The 24,006-nt window shown below is 38.6% G+C and overlaps 1 protein-coding gene across 2 annotated transcripts in view; it reads right to left on the bottom strand.

Annotated features, from left to right (window-relative positions):
* Positions 1–24,006, bottom strand: part of AATF (apoptosis antagonizing transcription factor) — a 100,864-nt gene that overhangs the window by 19,933 nt on the left and 56,925 nt on the right. For both annotated transcript variants that reach the window (XM_039256364.1, XM_039256366.1), the window contains exons 9-11: positions 13,784–13,851; positions 11,855–11,935; positions 2,651–2,722 (exon numbers count right to left, since the gene is read on the bottom strand). In XM_039256364.1, coding sequence (XP_039112295.1) covers positions 2,651–2,722; positions 11,855–11,935; positions 13,784–13,851 — 221 coding nt within the window. The remainder of the gene's footprint in view (positions 1–2,650; positions 2,723–11,854; positions 11,936–13,783; positions 13,852–24,006) is intronic.

Raw genomic sequence — 24,006 nt, 5'->3', positions numbered from 1 at the left:
TCTTTCCTCTCTTCTTCCTTCCCTGAACATGTCTGATGGCTGAAAGCGCAGCTGCCATCTTGAGACCACAAGAGAAAGACCAAGAGATGCTGGCCCTTATATCATTGAGAAGAGAAAACCACTGGCAGTAATTGCATGCTATCCCTACAATTTTTCTGTCAAAAAAATAAACTCTAATTTGCTTATGCCTCCGTAGGCAGGTTTTAAGTTTCTTACAGATGAAGTCCAATATAATCCTAAATAACAGAGCCATGTTCAAGTAATCTTTGGCTAACATGTGGTAGCAACCCTCAGAAATTTTAAGTGAATAAGTAAGATTTAAGAAAACTAAGTGCTCCTGAAATATTAGGTGATTCATGAAGAATCCCAAATAAGAAGGACAAAAAGTTGATTTCTAAATGATCCAGTAGTAGTACTATAGTCAAAAGATGGCACTAATATTTAAACTGAGTTTCACTTTATGCTTGGGGGAATAATGTTTCCTTAAATGGGTTTGTTTTAGTTTTAAACATCTAGTTTTCCTTTCCTTTAATATAATTTTTCATGTTGTCTTGACAGGGATTTTAAGCTGCATTCAATTTATTCTATAATTTTTTTTTAAATATTTTTATTTATTTCTAGGAGAGAGAGAGACAGCGCGAGCAGGGGAGGGTCAGAGAGAGAGGGAGACACAGACTCTGAAGCAGGCTCCAGGCTCTGAGCTGGCAGTCAGCACAGAGCCCGACGCGGGGCTCGAACCCACGAACCGCGAGATCATGACCTAAGCGAAAGTCGGACGCTTAACCGACTAAGCCACCCAGGCGCCCCTATTTATTCTATAATTTTTAAAAAACAGACTGGATCCAGAAATAAGTGGAAATAAACAAACAAAAACCCTCAGTTGGCCAGACAAAAGCATTCACTTGCAAAGCACAGGCAATCATGTGAAGTCACAAAGTTCTGACTATAAGTAAATTCAGAATCCTCCATAAGCTCTTCTGTACTCGGGGTACTGAATAAGAGCAAAGAAAAAATAAATAATCATTGTGTTCACCTAAACTTGCAGATATGTTACTTTTCAGCCCAGGAGGGAAAATCTGATGTGGTTTAGTAGCAAACAACACTCTCAAATAAAAAGGTTAAATATACTTTGAGAAATAGAGCTGGCAGACTGTTATATGTTTATCCAAGGACTTAATAATTTCACTTGGTAAAGATTTATGTTTACAAATATCTACCACAGCATTATTTACAATAATTAAAAACAACTGTCTAACAATTAGTGAATGGCTAAATAAGTAACATAAAAATATTATAGTCATTTTAGTGACATGAAAATGCTCACAGTATACAAAATATTTAAAGAAAAAAATCCACAAAAGGATATAATTTTAGTTATATTCTAAAGAAAAATAAGAATATACCCAAAAAGAACTCATAAAGACTGAAAGGAGGGGTACCTGGCCAGCTCAGTCAGTGGAGCATGTTACTCTTGATCTTGGGGTTATGAGTTCAAGCCCCACTTTGGGTAGAGAGATTACTTTAAAATAAATATAAAAAATAAATAAATAAATAAAATGAAATGTTTAGGAAAAAAAGACTGAAAGGAAACATCCAGAGATGCTACAGTGGCTCTCTCCTGAATATGCATATGTATATGTATATGTATATATTTACATACAGACATTTCCTAGCTCCCTATGCTGAGAGAACCTAGGAACAGTTAAACCCAGTGGCAATGAACACCCTTAGCATACAGATCTTGGTTTCTAAATACCACAACCCACAAAAAAGAATCAGGGTGCCGTGGAGAAAGGTGGACTCCAGGCTGGAACAGGGAAAGTATAAGGCGAGCCTAGAGCATTCTGTTGTCAGAAAGTAAGAACGTACTCAAGGAATGGGGATATTTCAGAAGGACAAAAAGCCAGCTTGAAAGGGCTTCATTAATGTTGGACAATTTCAAATCAAAATAATGACGGTAACAGATAATTCACTGAATAAGAAAGCAGGAGTTCATACTGATATAAATGAGTAGCAAATAAATTAATGAGAAGGGATATGGCTAAATAAGTAATATAAACATATTACAATATAGTAAAATGCCAACTAATAAATATAGAAGGAATTATTCTTTAAAAAATGGCTATTAACTGCAATATTATGAGGATACATTTCTTGGATACCCTTCTATCTTGTTTCAGTTTTATAAAATGAGCAAGTATTTCTTTTGTAAAAATATTTTTAAAAACCTCAACAGCAGTCTGAACAAACACAACTTACTGCACATCTCTAGAGCAGTCTCAAGAGCCATTTCATAATGGAGAGCATATGTACAAAACCCCCAAAAACACAGAGCAAGTACTAGTGCTGTCCTGACTCATGTGTCTGTCCTAGAGAAAAGCCCAGATATCCTAGGCCAGATGGCTAAAGTTAAAAACAAAACAGCAAAAGCAAACAGAAACCAACTAAAGGCAGCACTGATATTTACAGAAATTTTGTTTTGGTTTTACAGTAATGATGGGGTGAAGAGATGTGACAAGGACCCTTGCTATGATGCCAATGACAAATGGTTAACTGATAAGAAGAAATGGAGAGGGCAACAGGCTGTAGAACAGGTCAATATCAGGCTGTCATGGAGCCATTTGAGACACATAATTAATCTATTACTCACCTGGCATCATCATTCATTGTAGTTTGGTCAATAGGTGCCATGAAGCTCAGGAGCTTGCTAAGGACATGAAACCTAAATAAAGCAGGAAACAAATGGCAGCAACATTAGTAACTATTAACCTAGAAAAGGAAACACATTCTATGAGCTAACAAACTCCAGGACTGACCACAGGAGCATCTGGCTCCAGAGTGGAATAGGGAACAATTCATTGGCACATACTAGTCACAACTGTATTTCCCTCTAGTTCTTTAATATTACAGGAGAAAAGTCTGACAAAAGCACATTGTAAATCACAGTAGTTCAACACAGATTCATTTACATCATAGTCCCAAAAAAGAGTAGATACACTTGTGCTCTTGAGCAATATACTAATCCTCAAACATTACTCCAGGCAGAAAACAAAGAAGACTTGAGTATCCTGTTTTCCTCCTCTAAGTGTATCTTCATCATTTTCAGTGTCATTACTAGTAGGTAGTAGTGTAGGTGGTGGTACAACAACACCCAAGTTACAATGCCTCACCACCACCATACTCACTAGCATTAGTTCCCTGAGTCAGACAAGGCTTCACTAGATCCAGTCTTTCATTTCCCCCATCCTTAAGTGAAGGATTACATCTGAGTACAAAACAAGTTTGATCCCTAGATCTTCAAGTCATGGTGTTATGGAAATTTAAATAACATCACTTCCATTTTTCACCAATAGAAAAAAAGGGTATTTTAATTTTTTTTAATGTTTCATTCATCCTTGAGAGTAAGAGAGAGAGAGAAAGAGAGAGAGAGAGAGAGAGAAACAGAGCATGAGCAGGGGAGGAGCAGAGAGAGAAGAAGACACAGAATCTGAAGCAGGCTCCAGGCTCTAGGTTGTCAGCACAGAGCCTGACATGGGGCTCCATCCCATAAACCATGAGATCATGACCTGGGCCGAAGTCAGACGCTTAACTAACTGAGCCACCCAGGCACCCCAAAAAAGGGTATTTTTGTATGGAGTGCTTTGAGATCCTCCAGTGAAAGGAGCTGAATAACTATATGACCCTCTACAGACCAAATTATACTGAAGAGAATTAAAAGGAGGTAGCCCTTTCTGTTCATTATAAAAGGCTGTATGACAATATGCATATTATAAAATTCTAACCAAAATACTCTACTTAGGGTCACCTGGGTGGCTCAGTTGGTTGAGTGTCTGACTTCAGCTCAGGTCATGATCTCACAGTTGACAAGTTCGAGGCCCTTATCGGGCTCTGTGATGACAGCTCAGAGCCTGGAGCCTGCTTCAGATTCTGTCTCTCTCTCTTTCTGCCCCTCCCTCGCTCATGCTCTGTCTCTCTCTGTCTCAAAAATAAAATAAACATTAAAAAAATTCTTAATTAAAAAAAAAAAACCTCTATTTGGGGGGCATCTGGCTGGCTCAGTTGGTAGATCATGTGATTCTTGATCTCAGGGTTGTAAGTTTGAGCCCCACATGGGGTGTAGAGATTACTTAAAAAAAATCTTTCAAAAAACCCACAAAATTCTACTTGAAAAGAACACTATCCACAAACAAAAATATGGTATTTTCATGTACATATTAACTTTACAGTGTTAAAAACATTTTTTATGCATATCAAATAATTTGATTCTCTACAATACCACCCATCTAAGCCTCCCACATTTCATTCTTTTTTCTCTTAACAAATGAATTTTGCAAGAATAATAGTAATGAGGGGCACCTGGGTGGCTTCAGTCTGTTAGGCGTCCAACTTTGGCTCAGGTCATGATCTCACAGTCCCTAAGTTTGAGCCTTGAGTCAGGCTCTGTGCTAACAGCTCAGAGCTTGAGCCTGCTCTGGATTCTGTGTCTCCCTCTCTCTCTGCCCCTCCCTGCTCACACTCTGTCTCTCTCTTCCTCAAAAATAAATAAATGTTAAAAAATTAAAAAAAAAATAAGAAAAATAGTAATGAGATTTTCCCCATTACAAGAGTAATAGAAAAAGTATAAATTCATTGTAGAAAATATGGGGGAAAAAAAAACAATGAAGCACACACAAAATGTATAGTTCTTTCACCTACAGACAGTTGTTAACATTTTGATAAGTTATGTTTGTTTTAATAGTGACGCTGTTATTTACACACACACATACACACACACATAAATTTTCTAAGTTCTTTTCTTCACTTAGTATTGTAAGCTTTGTCCCATAACAATATCGGAATAGCTATCTACAATTCCAGGAGTGGAAATACTATAATGCGTTTTTGAACATTTATATGCTTCTAATTCTTCATATTTCATAAGATGCAAAAACAAAATCTCTATGTAGACTTGTTTTTTTAAATGTCTGCCACCTCCTAATTATAAAAATATATAATTCCTATAAAAATAATCCAAATACAGAAATGTATAGAAAATAGACAAGCCTCCTGCAGCCTTATACCCCACTGGTAATTAAAACTGTTAAGTATAGCTGTAGGAATTTCCATATATAAGACAAATATAAACTTAGCAGTTTTCACATAAAACGACTGTTGTAATATACTTAATACTCCGTATTATGCTTTTTTCCACTGAACCTTGCCATATTCTATTCTTTTCCATAGTTACAGAATATTTCATCGTCAATATATTATAATTTTTTTATTTTTGAGAGAGAGAAAATCTCTTTATTTTGAGAGAGAGCGCACAAGCAGGGGAGGGGCAGAGAGAGAAAGGGTGACACAGAATCGAAAGCAGGCTCCAGGCTCTGAGATGAAAGCACAGAGCCTGATGAGGGGCTGGAACTCGGAATTCACGAACCATGAGTCATGACCTGAGCTGAAGTTGGACACTTACTTAGCTGACTGGGCCACCCAGGCACCTCTAGACTGTTCTCCTTAGAAGCCATACTAAACAGTGCTAAAGTGAAAACTCTTATACATAGATTATTGTATGTTTGTTCACGTACTTCTTTCAGACAAATTTTGAGATGTGAAATTGCTGCTGAATCAAAAGGTATATATATTGAAAGTTGAAACACTGAGCCAAAATACCCTCCATAGGGTTATGTTAATGAGACTATAATCATTCACATAACCTTTTATGTGTAAAGTATAAGTACTATTAATAAATGCATTTTAATGTCTTTAGGCTTTGCCAAACTTTGGTGTCCAACTGAAAACACGAGTACTGTTCTTGGCTGTATCCAAAGAGAGGTTTAATTCACTCTTTGAACAAAGACTATGAGGTCTACTCCACAGTTGTATTGTCCAATCCAGCAGTCAATGGCCACATACGGTTATTTAGGCACTTAAAACGTGGCTAGTCTGATTGCTGCAAATGTGCCAAAACGAGAAGTGCAGGAGACTTTGAAGACTTGAGATGGAAAAAAGAATGTAAAATATTCCATTAATAATTTTAAAACAATAAGTTAATAAATTGTTGAAATACTCAGTATTGAATAATTAAATATTCAATATTTTTGATATATTGAGTTAAGTGAATTACATTTTTAAACTTAAGTCCATCTGAGGGGCGCCTGGGTGGCTCAGTCAGTTAGGCGTCCAACTTTGGCTCAGGTCATGATTTCACGTTTCGTGGGTTCGAGCCCCACGTCAGGCTCTGTGCTGACAGCTTGCTTCAGATTCTGTATCTCCCTCTCTCTCTCTGACCCTCCCCTGTTCATGCTGTCTCTCTCTCTCTCTCTCACTAGTAAATAAAAACATTAAAAAAAATTTTAAGCTTAACCATCTGATTCTTTTTACTTTATAAATGTGGTTACTAGAACATTTAAAATTACATATGTAATATATGTTTTTATTGGATGATACTGCTCTGTGCAATACCTTTACATCTTAATACAGTACATTCAATAACTATTAACAGCATGATGAAAGACAGACTTTAAGAAGTAATCACATTAAAGATGATTTAGTAATGTGTACTTAATGCAATAGATTTCATCTCATCTCAGTGCTGCTGAGGGTGGATGCATATTTTAGTATTAAAAACACTTTTAACAACCATACCAAGAAAAGACAAATGTAATTTTGCTGTGGAAAGACAAACACAGTAAGACATCCTGTTATTAAAGGCTTGAGTTTAATTCATTTACATTAGAAATTTTGATTAAATCATGACCAAATCCACTTATATATAATACTGATAATCAATAGCTATAATTATTTTACCAAACCAAAATATCCCTTTTTTTTTTTTTAATGTTTTATTTATTTCTAGGAGAGAGAGAGAGAGACAGCGTGAGCAGGTGAGCGTCAGAGAGAGAGGGAGTCACAGACTGAAACAGGCTCCAGGCTCTGAGCTGGCAGTCAGCACAGAGCCCGACGCAGGGCTCGAACCCACGAACCGCGAGATCATGACCTAAGCGAAAGTCGGACGCTTAACCAACTAAGCCACCCAGGCGCCCCCCAAAATATCCCTTTTTATTCCTAATAAATTATTTGCTAGCATCCAATAACAAGTTACCATGCCCAGTCTGACAAGGCTGTTGGTCACTGACCTGCTATCATTTAAACTGATGTTTTCACAAAGTAATGTTCATCTTTGCTATAACATTTCTGAAAATCTCCTCTCTCCAACTCTATCACAAATAAGAGAGAAAACTTGCTCTCTAGTGGAACCCAGTATCGGTGATGGCAGCTGGGACATCTACCAGTCCTTCCTGAGGTCTAATTTAAGGAAGTTATTTATAATATTCTCACCTGGCCTGGGCCACATGTTTAATCCTTCAGGGCAGAATGCTAATGTAGCCACTACATCAGTTTAGTGCCTATAGTGTGTCCTGCCCAGAGAAATAGGCCACAGGGTAGAAGCATGGGCTCTGTATTGTCACATTAATGACATTAAAGCCTGGGTAGCTTAGTTGGGTTAAGCGTCTTACTCTTGATTTCGGCTGAGGTCATGATCTCATGGTTTCTGAGATGGAGCCCTTATCAGGCTCTGCACTGACAGCATGGAGTCTGCTCGGGATTCTCTCTCCCTCTTCTCTGCCTCTTCCCCATTTGAACATGTACATATACTCTTTCTCTCAAAATAAAAAATAGATAGAAGCATGGGCTCTGCAATCAGACCAATTAGCTCAAACCCTAATTTGCTACTTATTAGCTCTATACCAGCTATGTGAGTTACTTATCTTCTCTAAGCACTTTACGGGAATTAGCTCATCTAATCTGATAATGACCCTCCGAAGTGTGACTTTAATTAATATACTCGTTTCACAGATGAGGAAACTGAAGCACAGAGATGTAAATGAACTGCCCAAGGTCTCCAGGTCGGTAAAGAGAAGATTCAAGTTTCAACCTCACAGTCTAGCTCTAGAGTCTGCGTTTTTTGTTCTCTCTGCACATAAAATGCTTAACAGTACCTGACAGTGAGAGTTTTATAACTGTTGGTTATCACTATTACTATTAATAAAGATCAATCCCTGATTCTTTTTTTTTTAATTTTTTATTTATTTATTTTTTTAATGTTTTTTTTTTTTTTTTTTTTTTTTATTTATTTCTAGGAGAGAGAGACAGCGTGAGCAGGGGAGGGTCAGAGAGAGAGGGAGTCACAGAATCCGAAACAGGCTCCAGGCTCTGAGCTGGCAGTCAGCACAGAGCCCGACGCGGGGCTCGAACCCACGAACCGCGAGATCACGACCTAAGCGAAAGCCGGACGCTTAACCGACTAAGCCACCCAGGCGCCCCTTTTTTTAATTTTTTAAATGTTTTATTTATTTCTGAGAGAGAAACTCTCTTCACTCTGTGAGAGTTCCTCAGTCTTCGTTTTTCAAGTACTCACTATAGTCTACAGAATAAAGCCAAATTCTTAGCACGGCCATGACCTAGCACTCAGCTACTCATACAGCTTCATCTCCTGCCTTTCCCCTATATTCACTTTAAGTTCCCGCCAAAATAAATTAAATTACAGTTCCCAAAATGGTACATACACTCTGAAGTCTGTGTTTTTGCAAACGTTATTCTCTTTGGCTTTTCATTGGGTTAACTCTGCTAGTATGCTCAGTGTGAAGTGTGGAGGGTATCTTACTGGAAGTCTTCCTGAGCAACCTACACCCATTGCCCACAGGCAATGGGGTGGCCACTACATCAGGGATCCGCCATTGCATCACTGTCCACTTACTGAGGACATACTCCTTCAGGGTAGAATGGATCTCACCTGGCATCTCCATATGGTTCCTAGAACTTCAGCAGGAATCCTTTCTATATTTTAATTAACCACTTCTTACATTTTAATGTTTAGCCCAGTTTTAAATAGAATATCTGTCTCCCACTTGCCTGTTGCCAGAATAAGATTGTCAATGTCTCCGGATTTACAAGGATGCATGAATCTAAATCACCATCAAAATGCTACAAAACCAGATCTATATACTTGCAACCATACCTCTAACGAACAGTTTAATGAGGTGAGTTTAATAAATTAATATAAGAAAAACAACTGCTATTAAAACAAAATCCTGTTTTTTTCTTTCAACTTAATAAATAATAACCATGACAAGTATATTTTGATTTGGAAAACAAAAGATTCATGTTCTCCTAAGTTATTTGCCATGCTAGAAAAGTACTCAGTTCCCAAACACTCACCCAGACTTCTTACTCTGCGCTATGTTTAGGTTATAGTCATTTCTCCTTACCTAGTGAGCATGTTAATTTTAATGACATAATTGTCCAAAAAACATTTCTGGCTGACTAATGTCTACAAGGAATTACAATACATAGATAGGGTTCTTGCTCTCAAGGGGTACATACATATAGAAACTTGCCCCAATATAAAATTCGTAACAGTAATGTAGAAAAGAGATTTTCTCCCCTCTTAATTCTTCTGAAGACAGTATATTTGCAACAGCAATACCAACAGGGTAAGTACCAGAGAAACCAAAGAAATTAATACTTTCAAACGCTTACTACCTACCAGACATTTACATATCATTTTTAAAAAGATTTTTTTAATGTTTATTTTTGAGAGAGAGAGAATGTGAGCACATGAGTGGGGAGGGGAAGAGAGAGAGAGAGAGAGAGAGAGAGAGAGCGAGCGCTCCAAAGCAGGCTCCAACTTCTGAGTTGTCAGTATAGAGCCTAATGTGGGGCTTGAACCCACAAACTGGAGATCATGACCTGAGCTGAAGTCAGACACTTAACTGACTGAGCCACCCAGATGCCCCATTTATACATCATTTTAATTTTCAGACCAAATCTATAAAGCAGGCTTTTTAATGTTTATTCATTTTTGAGAGACAGAGAGAAACAGAGAGTGAGTGGGGGAAGGACAAAGAGAGGGAGACAGAACCCGAAGCAGGCTCCAGGCTCTCAGCTGTCACCACAGCACCCATCGCAGGGCTCAAACCCACGAACTGGAGATCAATACCTGAGTCTAAGTTGGATGCTTAACCAACTGAGCCACCCAGGCCTCCCCTATAAAGTAGAGATTATTATCTCTACTTAGTAAATGAGAAAAATGAAGTCCAGAGAATAAAGAACAACCAAAATCATATAGCCAGTCAAAGCCAGGATTTGAACCCAACTCCCTGGATTCTGGGTTTCTCCCTCTAGAAAATATGTATAGCCTCATAAAGCTACAATTTTAAAAGCACAGTACTGGAGGAGTGCCTGGATGGCTCAGTTAGGTGAGCATCGGACTCTTGATTTCAGCTCAGGTCATCATCTCACATTTTTGAGACCGAGCCCCACATCGGGCTCCACACTGGGTGTGCAGACTGCTTGGGATTCTCTTTCTCCCTCCCCACTGCCCCTTCTTCCAGTCACATTCTTGCTTCTCTCAAAACAGAAATTAAAAAAATAAAAGCACAATACTGGAGAAAAATCTGATCTCAACATTAAAGAGTAAGTTTGGCTTTCTAGTCCATGCTCTTAACCACCCCACTAAAAACAAACCTGGAAAAGTATGAAGACTTGAAAATTCCAACACATTAAAAAAAGTTGAACAAACTATAAAACTGAACCTGAAATTTAAGAAAGTGACTTTGAATAAAATGATGATGAAAAGCTGCTTTGCACTTCTGCAAAGTTAAAGAGAAATACATATATCCTGGTGAGTTTGGTACATATAAAAACAGGTTAATTAAAGTAGTTGTGAAAAAAATAAAGTAGTTGTGAAGTCAACTTCTCTGAAGTTATTTAAAAATGAGATAGATCCACGTTTGTCTAAAGGTAATTCAATGACAGGCAGGCTCTAATAAGGATGTGGGATTAGCTATCAGTCTAAACTGTCCTAACACAATGAGTTTAAGATTTTTTTCCAAGTGTTCCTCAATTACAAGACATTTCTTTGACATGGAGGCTTTGTGTGAATGATACTACATAACAGTCATAAAATATGTATCTGCACACTACACACACACACGACTGAGGGGTTTCCTATAGTCGGAAATATGTTTTCTCATAAAAATTATATTTCTTGGGGGCACCTGGCTGGGTCAGGCAGTCGAGCATGAGACTCTTGATCTCGGGGTCATGAGTTTGAGCCTCACTGTAGGGACAGAGACTGCTGAAAAATAAAATCTTTAAAAAAATTATATTTCTCATCTCATTTAAGCACATTGTTAATATTCTCTGGAATCTTCGTTTATATCTTCTTCGCACAGTGCGTACATGTATGGCATCATGAAAATGGACCAATATAATCCTATTTTAAATAAGCATCCAAGGTAAAACTGTTACATTGTTCTATACAAATTGCTTTTTAAATATAAGACAATTTCAACTATCCTATCTTGTTTTCTTATTTCTCTTTCAGGAAAATACAGGTATTATTTAACTCATCCTTTCACAACAGCAGAACAAAAAGGTACTAAAACTATAGTATTAGAGTATGGTATTAGAGTGAGAAAAATTGAGCCTCAAAAAAAGCCACCAATAGGGCGTCTGGGCAGCTCAGCTGGTTAAATGTCCAACTTTGGCTCAGGTCATGATCTCACAGTTCATGGGTTCAAGTCCCACATCGGGCTCTGTGCCGACAGCTAACTCAGAGCCTGGAGCCTGCTTCAGATTCTGTATCTCCCTCTCTGACTCTCCCCTGCTCACGCTGTCTCTCTGTCTCTGTCTCTCTCTCAGAAATAAATAAAACATTTTTTTTTAAAAAGCCACCAATATTGTTTTAGTTATTTCTCTGATCCTTAAAAACAGAATCATTAGAAGAAATAGAGAAATGACATAATAGCCTTTAAAATACAACTGATGTAACGTAACATGTGAAAATTCATTCTAAAAAGTAACTCACCGAAGTTTCCTTCCTTTGCTGGCTTTCCTATCTACTTTCTTGTGGATTTTGCTTCGTAATTTCTGGATCGCAAGCCACTGCCTGGGAAATTCACAAGCAATGTTATGCATCATCACGAACACAAATAGTTACACCTATTGACAAATTGGAATTTTTCTCACTAACAGCCCTGAAGAAAGAAATCATCAACCTACATCAAGTTCCTCAAGATAGTCTGGGGCCAAAGCGACTAATCAATTGAAGAGGATTTGTACAATGGTAAAAAAACAAATGGCAGCTGGGAAATTCTACAGCGAATTTGGTTAACAATGCTTCTTACTGTCTAGAGTTGCTGTGACAAGCACTAAATCCAGCAGTCTGCAGGAAAACCCATCAAATGGGGTATAGCTGCTTGGGTTTGCTTTCAACGTTTTAGTTTTACAGCATGTTCTATTACTATTATTGTAACTGCTGTTTGGCCTGAATAAACAAATTCTTCAATTTTCCCTTTTTTAATACCCAAGTGCTTTTTCTTGCACTTGCCAATTTTTGCTAATTTTTTATAATTATCCACTACTGACACTAGTTTTCTAGTCATTTTGTTTATTTAATTTTTATTTCATCTGTAGTATTTAAGAAGGTGCTCCTGAGAGGTAAGAGTTCTTCCCCCCCACCCCCAATATAGTCTCAATATGACTGTTGTACCTATGAAAAAGTGAACAGTAATCCTTTACTATCAAATATGGAGTCAGTCTTCAAATTTCTCGGATCATCTCAATTTTACAGTTAGTTTGTCTGAATCAGGACCCAAACAATATTCATATATCCTATAGTCCTTTTAGATTAAAAGGAATTAATCTTTCAAATAAAGGATACTGGGCTAAGAAAATCTTCATTGATTCCTCACATGAACAAATTCCTCATATGAACAAACGTGAAAAAAAGGAGAAGCAGCAGCAGCTAGTCATCTTACCTGATTTATACAACGAAAACTCAACATCAGAAAAAAAATAATCTAGGGAAATCCAATTACTGTAATCTTAATATAATCTTAATTACCATAATCTATTTTATTGTAAAGTCAGATAAATGTACAATATAATCACCACTTAAATGCAATTTGCTGTATCACATTAAATTTATAGTCAGCAGCTCTCTATAGCCTTCCAGAGATACACAAAATATAAACAATATCCTACCCCTAAAACTCAAAGAATGTTTTACTCAAATAAAATTATTTCATCAACACAAATTTTTTGTTGCATTCTCAAAATGCTGCTCTTCCCAGAATCCCATCCTGGCCCTTCAGCTTTTGTTTCCTTTCATGTTTTTGCAAATTATGGCTCATGGCTATTTAAATGTACACTATTCATTAGGTAGCACTCTAAATGTCCTTTTTATTTTCCAACCACAGGATGAAGCATACACACAAGAGCCTTCCTTCACTACTTTACATTCTACCCTGACATCTGGGTAATGCTGCCACGTTCCATTTCTAATTGTGCCGAGGCTTTTACTGAAGAGGTGGAGGTCTAAATTAGGGCAGACTCGAACAAAGCAGATTCAACTATAAGCAAGGAACCTGTTGTGCACAGTGCCACGTTCTTGACGGCTGAGAGCACACATTTGGGTGGTTGCTTTTTATCCACTGGTCAGAGATTGATACAGATACAATTACTGCCCAAATCAGAGAGCTAAGGGCATAAGGAGGATTCTGAAAAACAAACTCTAAAACACATATAGGTGTTTTATACTCTCATTCAAACTTCACTTAAGGCAGGGTAGGGTTAAACAGGATTTACATCATTTTGTCTCTCTAGCTCTTATTATCTTGCTTAACTTCCATAATTATAGGGCTGACCACTGACTTTGAGGCAGAATTAATGGGACTAAAAGGGAGAAACTATTATATAGGCTGCTTGCATGAACAGAAAGCCATATCTAAATTACCTTCCCATGGCCACCTGATCATTGGGATCCAAGGAGCTGGTCTTCCGTTCTATGAGTTCTCGAAGGAGCTAGCGGAAAAAGGAAAGCAACTGATTTATTTATCATCTCCCAGCACCAACTGACTTTAAAAGGGCATAGTAGGAATTCTGAATGGCATACTGACAGCTCTAAAACTACAATCAATAAGGGACAACCCAGTGGCAAGAGCATGACTGAATTCCCATTAACCCTTTCATATTTATATATCTTTAAAAAGGTGGCTATGGCAATAGCTGAGAACAGAAGTCCATTTAGAAGACTTATTGTACTGCAGTTCATTTCAAATGGATCAATGAGTGTGCAACATTCCCTTCATTGTTTTTATGATTAGTTTTGTCCACCTCATCGATACCGATGGAGAATCTTTAAAAGGTCAGGTGGAAAAGGCTGTGTGGCAAAAAGGAAAATGCATCAGCTTCTCACCAATAGGATAATGGTACATGGTTAACTTCTGACCTATAACCTCCAACAGTCAGGAAGGTCTTCCTCAGGCAAAAGCCTTTATTACATGTAATTAAAAGTGTGAACTTCACTCTCTTCCTTTCCACACCTGGTACTCCACTATGCTTACTATGAAGCAATGCAATATGTATGACACCAACGCATTCATGGCCACAACAATTCTAAGAGGGAACCTCCTAAGGGAAGTCATAAGTGTGTACTGCAAATATGGGAGAACTGGTCTCTTGTCCCATAGTGAGCTTCATGGGGACTCTACATTCCTCTCCTACTCTCCTCCTGGTCCTGGGCAGTCCGCTGCATCTGACCCAAGTGTAAACGTACACCTTTCACACAGACTTAAGACTTTGTACTGGATGGGGTGCCTGGGTGGCTCAGTCACTTAAGCGTCTGACTTTGGCTCAGGTCATGATCTCGTGGTTCGTGGGTTCGAGCCCAGCGTCGGGCTCTGTGCTGACTGCCAGCTCAGAGCCTGGAGCCTGCTTCAGATTCTGTGTCTCCCTCTCTCTGTGACCCTCCCCTGCTCATGCTCACTTGCGCGCTCTCTCTCTCTCTCTCAGAAATTTAAAACACACACACACACACACACACACACACACACACACCATTTAAGAATTTGCATTGGATCTTAAAGTCTTAGGTGAAAAGAAGTAATGTTTAGAAGTTAAACATTAGGGGTGCCCGGCTGGCTCAGTCGTTAGAGCATGTGACTCTTGATCTCAGGGTTGTGAGTTCAAGCCCCATGTTGGGTGTGTAGCCTGCTTAAAAATGAAGAAAGGTTAAACATTAAGGAAGGACAGTTTTAAATTACTATTAAAAAAAAAAAACACAACTAGATTATCATCTTTCCTATACAAGTGCTATGTGCAGGGAAATAGCAACAGAGATTAAAATCCCCAAAATCTCCTTAGAGAAATCTAAGGGAAGACACTAAATAATCCTGCTAATCATCTGTCAATAGTACAGGTTTGACTTTAAAATGTGTTTCTTCAGCAAAAAAGATCATTATTTTGTAGGTGAGGCATAGTAACAATACAGATATTTCACCAAGTTAAAACAGCTGAAGTCTGTGGAAGGGTAGAAGAGGAATAAATTTCTATGAAAGTAGTTCACTCTCTAATTTTCATTTGTTTATGTAAGTAGGCACTGGAAGAAGTAAAACAAATTTATAGAAATGTTCATCTCCATGTAAGATGAATCTTTATTGCAAAAGGGAAAAGGATATCTCAATCGCAATTAAAAAACCTCCTGTGATGTTTTTTCATTTGCTTATTTTGGACATTATTACTACAGCAATTACGTTTAAAAATGCGGGGACCAGAGGCCACTGGTTTATTATCACTAGAAAACAGCAAGCTATTTCTCTACCCTGTTTATCTGATTGATTCCCAACATCTTTCTGGCAGCCAATCTATCAGTTTATCTCTCCTACTTCATCACAGTCACTTCTGGCAGCTAAATACAAGATCCAAATCCACTGTTACACAGACATACGACACAGTAAACCTATGTAGCACTGCTACTCTGTAAACGGCTGCCCTGAAGGCTAAGCCAAAATGGGCTTCTGGTTCCTAGTCAATATTCTGTCAGAAGCAAGTCTGTGGGATAGAAGGGGAAGAGGTTAATAATAAAACCAGAAGAAGGAGAAGAAGAAAAAGAAGAGCAAGAAAACACTAAGAAAGGAAGAGAAATAATGGAATGACTGCATCTCATTGCCCTTACCTTGTTCCAGCCACAGAAGAGATTATAACAACTGTTCCTGGTTTTCCTAATCGTCTCTGATCCCTTGAGACTGGGGCTGTCATGGCCACTGGGAGCAAGGGCTCATGGAAGGCTGCCCCAGCACAACAGGGGTGATCCTCTGGAAGAGAGCCCCATATGCCCTTCCCGAAGGCTGGAAATTGGAGCCACACAACCGCAGTGGATCTATTACATTTGCAGTGGTCTCTGCAATTCAAACACCATGTTGGTGCAGCATTTATTTTCAAGCACTCTGTGTGCTTTCCATATTCTGGGCTGCATTTTCACTACCCAAGTGCCCTGTACAGCGACTAAGAATATTAGTCATTCATGACAAGGAAGATGATTTTGCTGGTCAATATGGCCAAGTCTAGTTTATTCAGCCAGTGTTTCAGAAGATCCTGTTGTGTGCCAGGTAGAAATAAGAAAGTAGCGAGAAAATACAAGTGAACAAACTATTCCCAAGGTGCTTGCTATTTCCCACAGCTGACGCAATCACTGGGTTTTAATTTAATTAGGAAAACCACTTTCGAAGAAGGTGCTGAAAAATTAAGCTTTAGGAATAGTGCTCAAGAATTTAATTTTGCCTCTCAGTTCAATTTTTATAGCTTAACTTTATGAATAAACTTTTCAATTAAAATACAGGTTTCTGTTACAGTTATTGGAACTTTTGATTTCAACAATGACACAATATTTGTAATTTTCTTTGTGACTAGAAAAATGGAGACATGTGTGAAATATTTTTGTTCCAGTCTGTTTTATTCCAGGGTCAGCTCACAAAAGCTTGATTGTTTCTCTAGTTCTAGGCGAAAATCATAGATGTAGTTAGGTTTCCAGGTCAGCCCAGAAAAACCTATTTAACCCGTAACAACATACATGAGGAATAGGCCTGATAGTGCTGTTCAGCATCTAATCAGCATTTACAATACTTTGTCTAGAAAAATGCATGCCGAAATCAGTTAAAAATGGCAGACTGAATGCATTAGTTTATCTCTTCTCCCTTCTCAACCCCTCTAAAAGACAGAAGAGGAATAAAACAAATGTATTAACCCATAAGAAGAGAAAGGGAGAGTTATTGAGAGCAGATTTTCATAAATTTTTCAAAGACAGTCAGGTGACAGAAGAGTAAAAGGCAGTTATCACCCAAGTGCCCAGAGGGAATAGAGGTGAGGGTGGAACTAATTAGGCCCACAGAATCCCCAGGAGAAGATGCAGTGGCAGAAGTGGGAGGGATAGCACCACGGGGCCCTGACTATCCCACAAGTGACTAACCCCTCTATGACCCCCTCTCACTTGGATAAAAGAAGTTTTCTTCTCTGGAAAAAAATGAACCCCAGAAGCTCCAGATGTAAGGCTATGATGCACCAAAGCCTGGGATGTGGTAGAAGGGAAAGGTGCATGCCCATCTGTGGGAACTTCTGCCTCGGTCCCTGACCCTACACTCACAATGCCGGCACCCAGATACAAAACCTCCCAGGCAGAAGAGGAGGGGGTCTCTCTGGGAGAAACTCTGTGGCTGATCCTTCTTCTCCCCGGAAAATCACATTTCCAAGTTCCGCCATTTGAAGAGTATTCCAAACAAGAGGTTTGTTCACAGTATAGCTCAGGCTTCAGAGACACTTGGAATGTCTTACTACTAAATATGAAGAGAGTTAAAGATCACCAGCATCTGAGGAAAGGCTCAGACGTAGACCAAACGAGGCAGGAAGAAAGGAGACACAAGAAAGCAATGCGGAAAACAAAAGAAACCTAAGGAAAGAAAGAAGGAAGAATTGACACCCTTAGGTAAGTAGAAGATACATTTCCCTAAGAATAGGATGCTAGGAGAAAAGAGTAAAATAAGAAATTCAACACAAAACAGAAAAAATATTAAATTTCAAACGAGAACTGGAAGATAAACATAAAAATCTTTCAGATAAGAAATGAAAAGGCAAAAAGATAACATCCTCCTGCTTATCTGTGTGTTTGGTTTATTTTTTTCCCCTTGCTTATATATAAGAGAAGAAAAAAATTAGAAGACAATCCAGAATGTCAAACATCTGACTAACAAAGGCTAGGAGAACATAATTAAAGAAATGGTAATGACAATTTCCCACATCGAAGGACAGGAATGAGCCTGCAAAAATCTAGTACAGTGAATGAAAAAAAGACCTTTCCCAAGACACATCATCATGAAATGTGGAGCACTGGAAGTAACGAGAAGATCCTAAATGCTTACAGAAAAAATAGGTCACATATAAAGAGGGTGACCGCATGTCCCAGTTTACCCCAGAGAGTCCTGGTTTATGCCTGTTGTCCTAGTATTCTTTCAGGCTAGTACCTCCAATGTCCCAGTTTTGACAATAAATTATACACTCACTCTACATAGTAAGGAATGAAAACTAAATGGAATTAGACATTTCAACAGCAATAGCAGATACGGGAGGATTGCAAAGCAATGCCTTCAAAATTCCAAGGAAAATGACTTTCAACCTCAAATTCCACACACAAAGTATTAACCAAGTATGAGAGTTACATGGAGATATTTCCACACATGCAAGAGCTCAACAATTTTCTTTCCACACTCTCTCACAGGAAGATGTGCTTGAGTAAAATGAGCACATAACAGCAAGAAAGGGAAAGACATGAGACGTCAGAAAATAGGTCTAACTCAGGAAAGCAGCAAAGGCAGGTCCCAAGACTACTGATGCAGAGGCCCAGAGAGCAACCATTCCAAAAAGAACAGAGTCCAGAGAGCTCTAGAAATAAGGTCTCTAGGGAAAAAGGAGGCGGGAAATAACAGATTAGTTTATGTTTTCAAGGCATTCTGTGTGTGTGGGGGGGTGGAAACAGGAGATACACAGAACACTAAGCCTATATTTTAAAAACAGGCATTACTATTCTGGGAAAAAACAAGTGTGTAAGGAAATATAAGCACAGTACACATGAAGATTTATTTAGTCATAATATTGTAAACAATAAATCTTTACAAAACTGTGACAATAAGTACTTCAGGAAAATGAAGGACAGAAGTGTGGAGTTGTAGAAAGTACAGTAGGGCTAGGACTTCACTACCGTAATGGGAAGTCAAGAGAGGATTTGATAAACGACTGAAATTGATAAATCAACAGTAGTATAAACATACTATTTAAAATATGCAAGTAATAAAAAACCTAAAGCAGTGGAAAATTTTGCCCTCCCAAACTCCTCAGCACCATAATATTTTACCATTTCTTAAGCAGTGGATGACCCAAGACAAACTCATCAATTATTTATTTAGCAATGTCTGGAGGAAAGAGTATACAGCAGTCCCCTGCCTAATCCTCATTTTTAGTTACCTACTGCCAACTACAGTCTGCAAGCAGATGAGCCTCCTTTGGACAGATCATAAGGTCCACAGTAGCCTAACGCCACAGCACACGCGTACATCATTCACCTCCCTTCTTCTCATCACACAGGCATCTTATCATTTCACATCATCACAAGAAGGGTGAGTACACTACACTAAGATATTTAAAGAAAGGGAGATCACATTCACATTATTTTTATTATAGTGTATTATTACAATTGTTCTATTTTATGAGCTATTGCTGTTATTCTCTTACTGTGCCTAACTTATAAATTTATCACAGGTAAGTATGTGCAGGAACAAACACAGTATATTTAGGGTTCAGTACTATCCATGGTTTCAGGCATCCACTGGGAGTGTTGGATCATATCCCCTATTGATAAGGGAGAAGCAGTGTAGGTATTCTGAAAAATCTTGCCAGTTTGCAACTTCACACTGAGAAATTTCATAATTCCTATGGGGGGAAAAACAGACAGGAGGACCAAGGATCTACTGATTAAAGCTCTTATGAATATTTTTCTACTCTCTAAATTAAAACATGGCAACACACTAGAAATATCAGTATCATTTATTCTGATTTGCTGCTGGTGCCAAGTAACTGTTAACAACTTTATTGAGATATAATTCACTTAATATACAGTTCACCTATGCAAAATGTATACAATTTAGTGTATTTTAGTAAATTCAGAGTGGTGCAGTCACCACCACATTTAATCTTAGAACAGTTTCATCCCACCTAAAAGAAACCCCAAACCTATTAGCTATCATCTCCAGTATACTCCCCCTGCCCTCCATACTCCCACAGCCCTAAGCAATCACTAACTTTTGTGTCTTTATGATGTGTCCATTCCAGACAGTTCATATAAATGTAATATAATTTATGGTCTTTTACAACTAGCTTGTTTCACTTAACACGTGTTCCAAGGTTTATCCATGTTGTAATTTATGTCAGTACTTCCTTCTTTTTTTTACGGCTGAATGCTATTCCATTGTATAGGTACACCATATTTTATTCATTAGTTGAAGGACAACTGAGTTGTTTTCACTTCGTGGTTATTATGAATAATGCTGCTATGGACATTCATTATAAGTTTTCGTGTGGACGTATGCTTTCATTTCTCTTGGATATATACTTACAAGTACAACTGCTAGGTCACGTAGTAACTTTATGGTTAACATTCTGAGGAATTGCCAGCCTGTTTTCCAAAGCAGGTGTACCACCTTACATTTCCACCAGCAATGTCTGACAGGTCCAATTCTTTGATATCCTCATCAGCACTTGTTATTACCTGACTTCCTGATTTTAGCCATCCTCGTGGGTGTAAAGTATTATTTCAATGTGGTTCTGATTTGCATTTCCCTGATGGCTAATGAGACTAACATCCTCTTTTGCTTACTGGTCATTTGTGTATCTTCTTTGGAGAAATATCTATTCAGATGCTTTTCGCATTCTTTAATTAGGTTGTCTTTTTATTATTAAGCTGTAAGAGTTCTTTATGTATTCTAGACACCAGTCCCTTATCAGCTCCCATTCTGTAGGCTGTCTTTTCACTTCCTTGATGGTATCATTTGCAGTAGAAAAGTTTTTAATTTTGATGTAGTCCAGTTTTTTTGTCATTTATACTTTTGATGTTGTATCTAAGAAACCATTCATAATCCTAGGTCGTGAATATTTACCTTTATGTTTTCTTCTAAGAGTTTTATAACTTCAGCTCTTGTATTTAGACCTATAATCCATTTTGAGCTAATTTTTGTATTTGGTGTGAGGTAGGGATCCAACTTCATTCTTTTGTGTGTGGATATCCAATTGCACCATTTATTCAAAGACTATTCTTTTCCCCATTGACTTGTTTTGGCACTCTTGCCAAAAAACGAGTACTTTTTAAATTTGTGTTTTATTTATTTTTCAAATAGGCTTCATCCCCAGCGCAGAGCTTGAACTCATGACCCTGAGATCAAGACCTGAGCTGAGATTAGGAGTTGGATACTTAACCAATTGCACCACCCAGGTGCCCCAAAACAAGTAATTTTTAAACATTTGGTTTTATAGCCATATATTCACTGGCTTTCTCTACAGTTATTGATTCCTATACTGCTCAGGCTTCCATGGTTCATAGCCAGATTCTTAGGATGGAAAAAGACTTGGGACAACCCTCTCTTTAATTTACTTAGCCTAGCTGAGTCGGGATTTTCCAAACTTCCTCCCCAGTACATAGACTGCATGGGAAACAAGTACAGTCAACTTCTCTTAAACATATTTCAGCTCCTCTCTCACCGAGATACAAAAAGCAGACTCATAAGGCTTGGCTTTCTCTTCCTTTACCTTCCTCTCTAGCTCCACAAAAAATCTTAGTGAAAATATATGTTTGTGCTCTGCCTCTTGTTACCAAATTTTTTCTGTTCTCAGCTCTCCAGCCTATCAAATTAACTCCCTAAAGAGTCACTTTCAATTTTTATATGCTATATTTAAAGTATGCAAAAAATAAATCTACATATACTATAATTTCAAATAGCTGGGAAGGACTGTACATGCCTATAGTATAAAATTGCCAGAAAGTTACCCACTCTCCATAGGCAACTACTATTTCTCCGTTTTCCTTCTACATTGCCCACTCACTTCTCAACCAAATCTATAACACCTAAATTTCTGTCTCCATTGCTCTACTGAAACAACTCATGCCAAGGCCTCCAGATCTCCATGTCTAATGGACATCTGTCATGACTCATCCTACTAGACTTCTTTTTTTAAGTTTATTTATTTTGAGAGGGGAAGAGAGGCAGAGAGAGAAGACACAAGAGAGAATCCCAAGCAGGCTCCCAAGTGCTGAGCCCAAGGTGGGGCTCAAACCCACAAACCTCGAGATCACAACCTGAGCCAAAACCAAGAGTCAGACGATTAACCGACTGAGCCACCCAGGCACCCCTACCCCTCCTACTAGACTTCTTGAAGCAGCAAGTGATACTATACATTCTCACCTTCCTAAAACACTCTTTCTTGCCAACTTTGAGGCATCTCCCTCATTTTACTCCATATTCAGCCATCTCCTCTGACCAAACATTACATGCTAATATTCTTCAAGACTCAGTTCCAAGCTCCCTTTTCCTCTTACTCCATACACTACCCCCAAGAGTTTCATTCTATTCTCAAGGCTTAAATGACACAAGAGCTATCCCTGGAATCCCTTTTCCCTTATATTCAATATCTAATCTGTATCCAAGTGCTTTGTATGTATGTGACCCACTCATTCATGAATCTGTCCATTTTTATCTATCTCCACTGCCTATATCCTAGTATAGGCTATTATCATCTTCATTCATCCCATAAATATCTATTGAGTACCCTGGGAAAACAATGAAAAATACAACAGACATGGTCTCACCTGAGTTACTGTAATGATTTTCCCACATTTACTCTTGTCCCTCCTCCATTCTGCTCTCCTAATTATAGCCAGAGTAATATTTTTTAAATGCAAATATGCCAGAGGATAAAATTCTTATTGTAGCCTAAAGGCCCACCACGGTCTGGTCCCTTATCTACCTCTCCAGCCAAATCTTCCACCTCTGTGCTCCTGTCCTACCAGTCTTCTTTCCATACCTGAAGTGCTCCCAGGCACTCTCCCACCACAGAGCCCTTTGTGCACGCGCCCTGCCAAGGGCGTGCTTCCCTACGCATTTACCTGCTTACACCCCACCTCCTTCTCTACTCATATATTAATTGCAATTTAATCATCTCTTCCTTAAGAAAACCTTCCTTTTTTAATGTTGTTTTTATGGGGGGTGCAGAAAAATAGGGAGACAGCAATCTGAAGCAGGCTCTGGTGCTGCTGACAACGCAGAGCCTGACACGGGCTCAAATTCATAAACACTGAGATCATGACCTGAGCCAAAGTTGGATGCTTCACTAACTGAGCCATCCAGGCACCCTCTTAGAGAAGTCTTTCTTCTTCTTTTTTAAATTTTTTTAAAAAAACTTTATTTATTTTTGAGAGAGACAGAGACAGACAGAGCGTGAACGGTGGAGGGGCACAGAGAGGGAAACAAAGAATCAGAAGCAGGCTCCAGGCTCTGTCAGCACAGAGTCTGACATGGGCTTGAACTTACAAACTGAGAGATCGTGATCTGAGCTGAAGTCAGACAATTAGCCTAACCAACTGAGCCACCCAGGTGCCCCATTAGAGAAGTCTTTCTTTTTTTTTTTTTTAATTTTTTAAAATATCTTTATCTTATTTTGAGAGACAGAGAGCGAGAGGGGGAGGGTCAGAGAGAGAGGGAGATACAGAATCTGAAACTGGACCCAGGCTCTGAGCTAGCTGTCAGCACAGAGCCCGACACGGGCCTCGAACCCACGAACCATGAGATCATGACCTGAGCTGAAGTCAGACACTTAACCGACTGAGCCACCCAGGTGCCCCTAGAGAAGTCTTTCTTAACCACACCCTCCACACACAAACACACTAGGCTTTCGTTGTACTTAATCTACATGTTGTTAGTGGATTACTTGATTAATGCCTATCTCCTCCTCTAATCCAGAGTACCACTATCTACCTAAGCAACGGTCTTGTGTTTGTCATTACCATTATCAGTAAATCCTCCTTCCTGGAACAATATTCTTCTCACATGACTTTACATAAGGCCCAGAGAAGTGGGTGGTTTGTTT

Source organism: Hyaena hyaena, unplaced genomic scaffold (assembly GCF_003009895.1).
Source record: "Hyaena hyaena isolate Hyena2069 unplaced genomic scaffold, ASM300989v1 scaffold_568, whole genome shotgun sequence".
Lineage (NCBI taxonomy): Eukaryota > Metazoa > Chordata > Mammalia > Carnivora > Hyaenidae > Hyaena > Hyaena hyaena.
The sequence above is the reverse complement of the archived record's forward strand: the minus strand, read 5'-3'. Positions and strand labels throughout refer to the sequence as shown.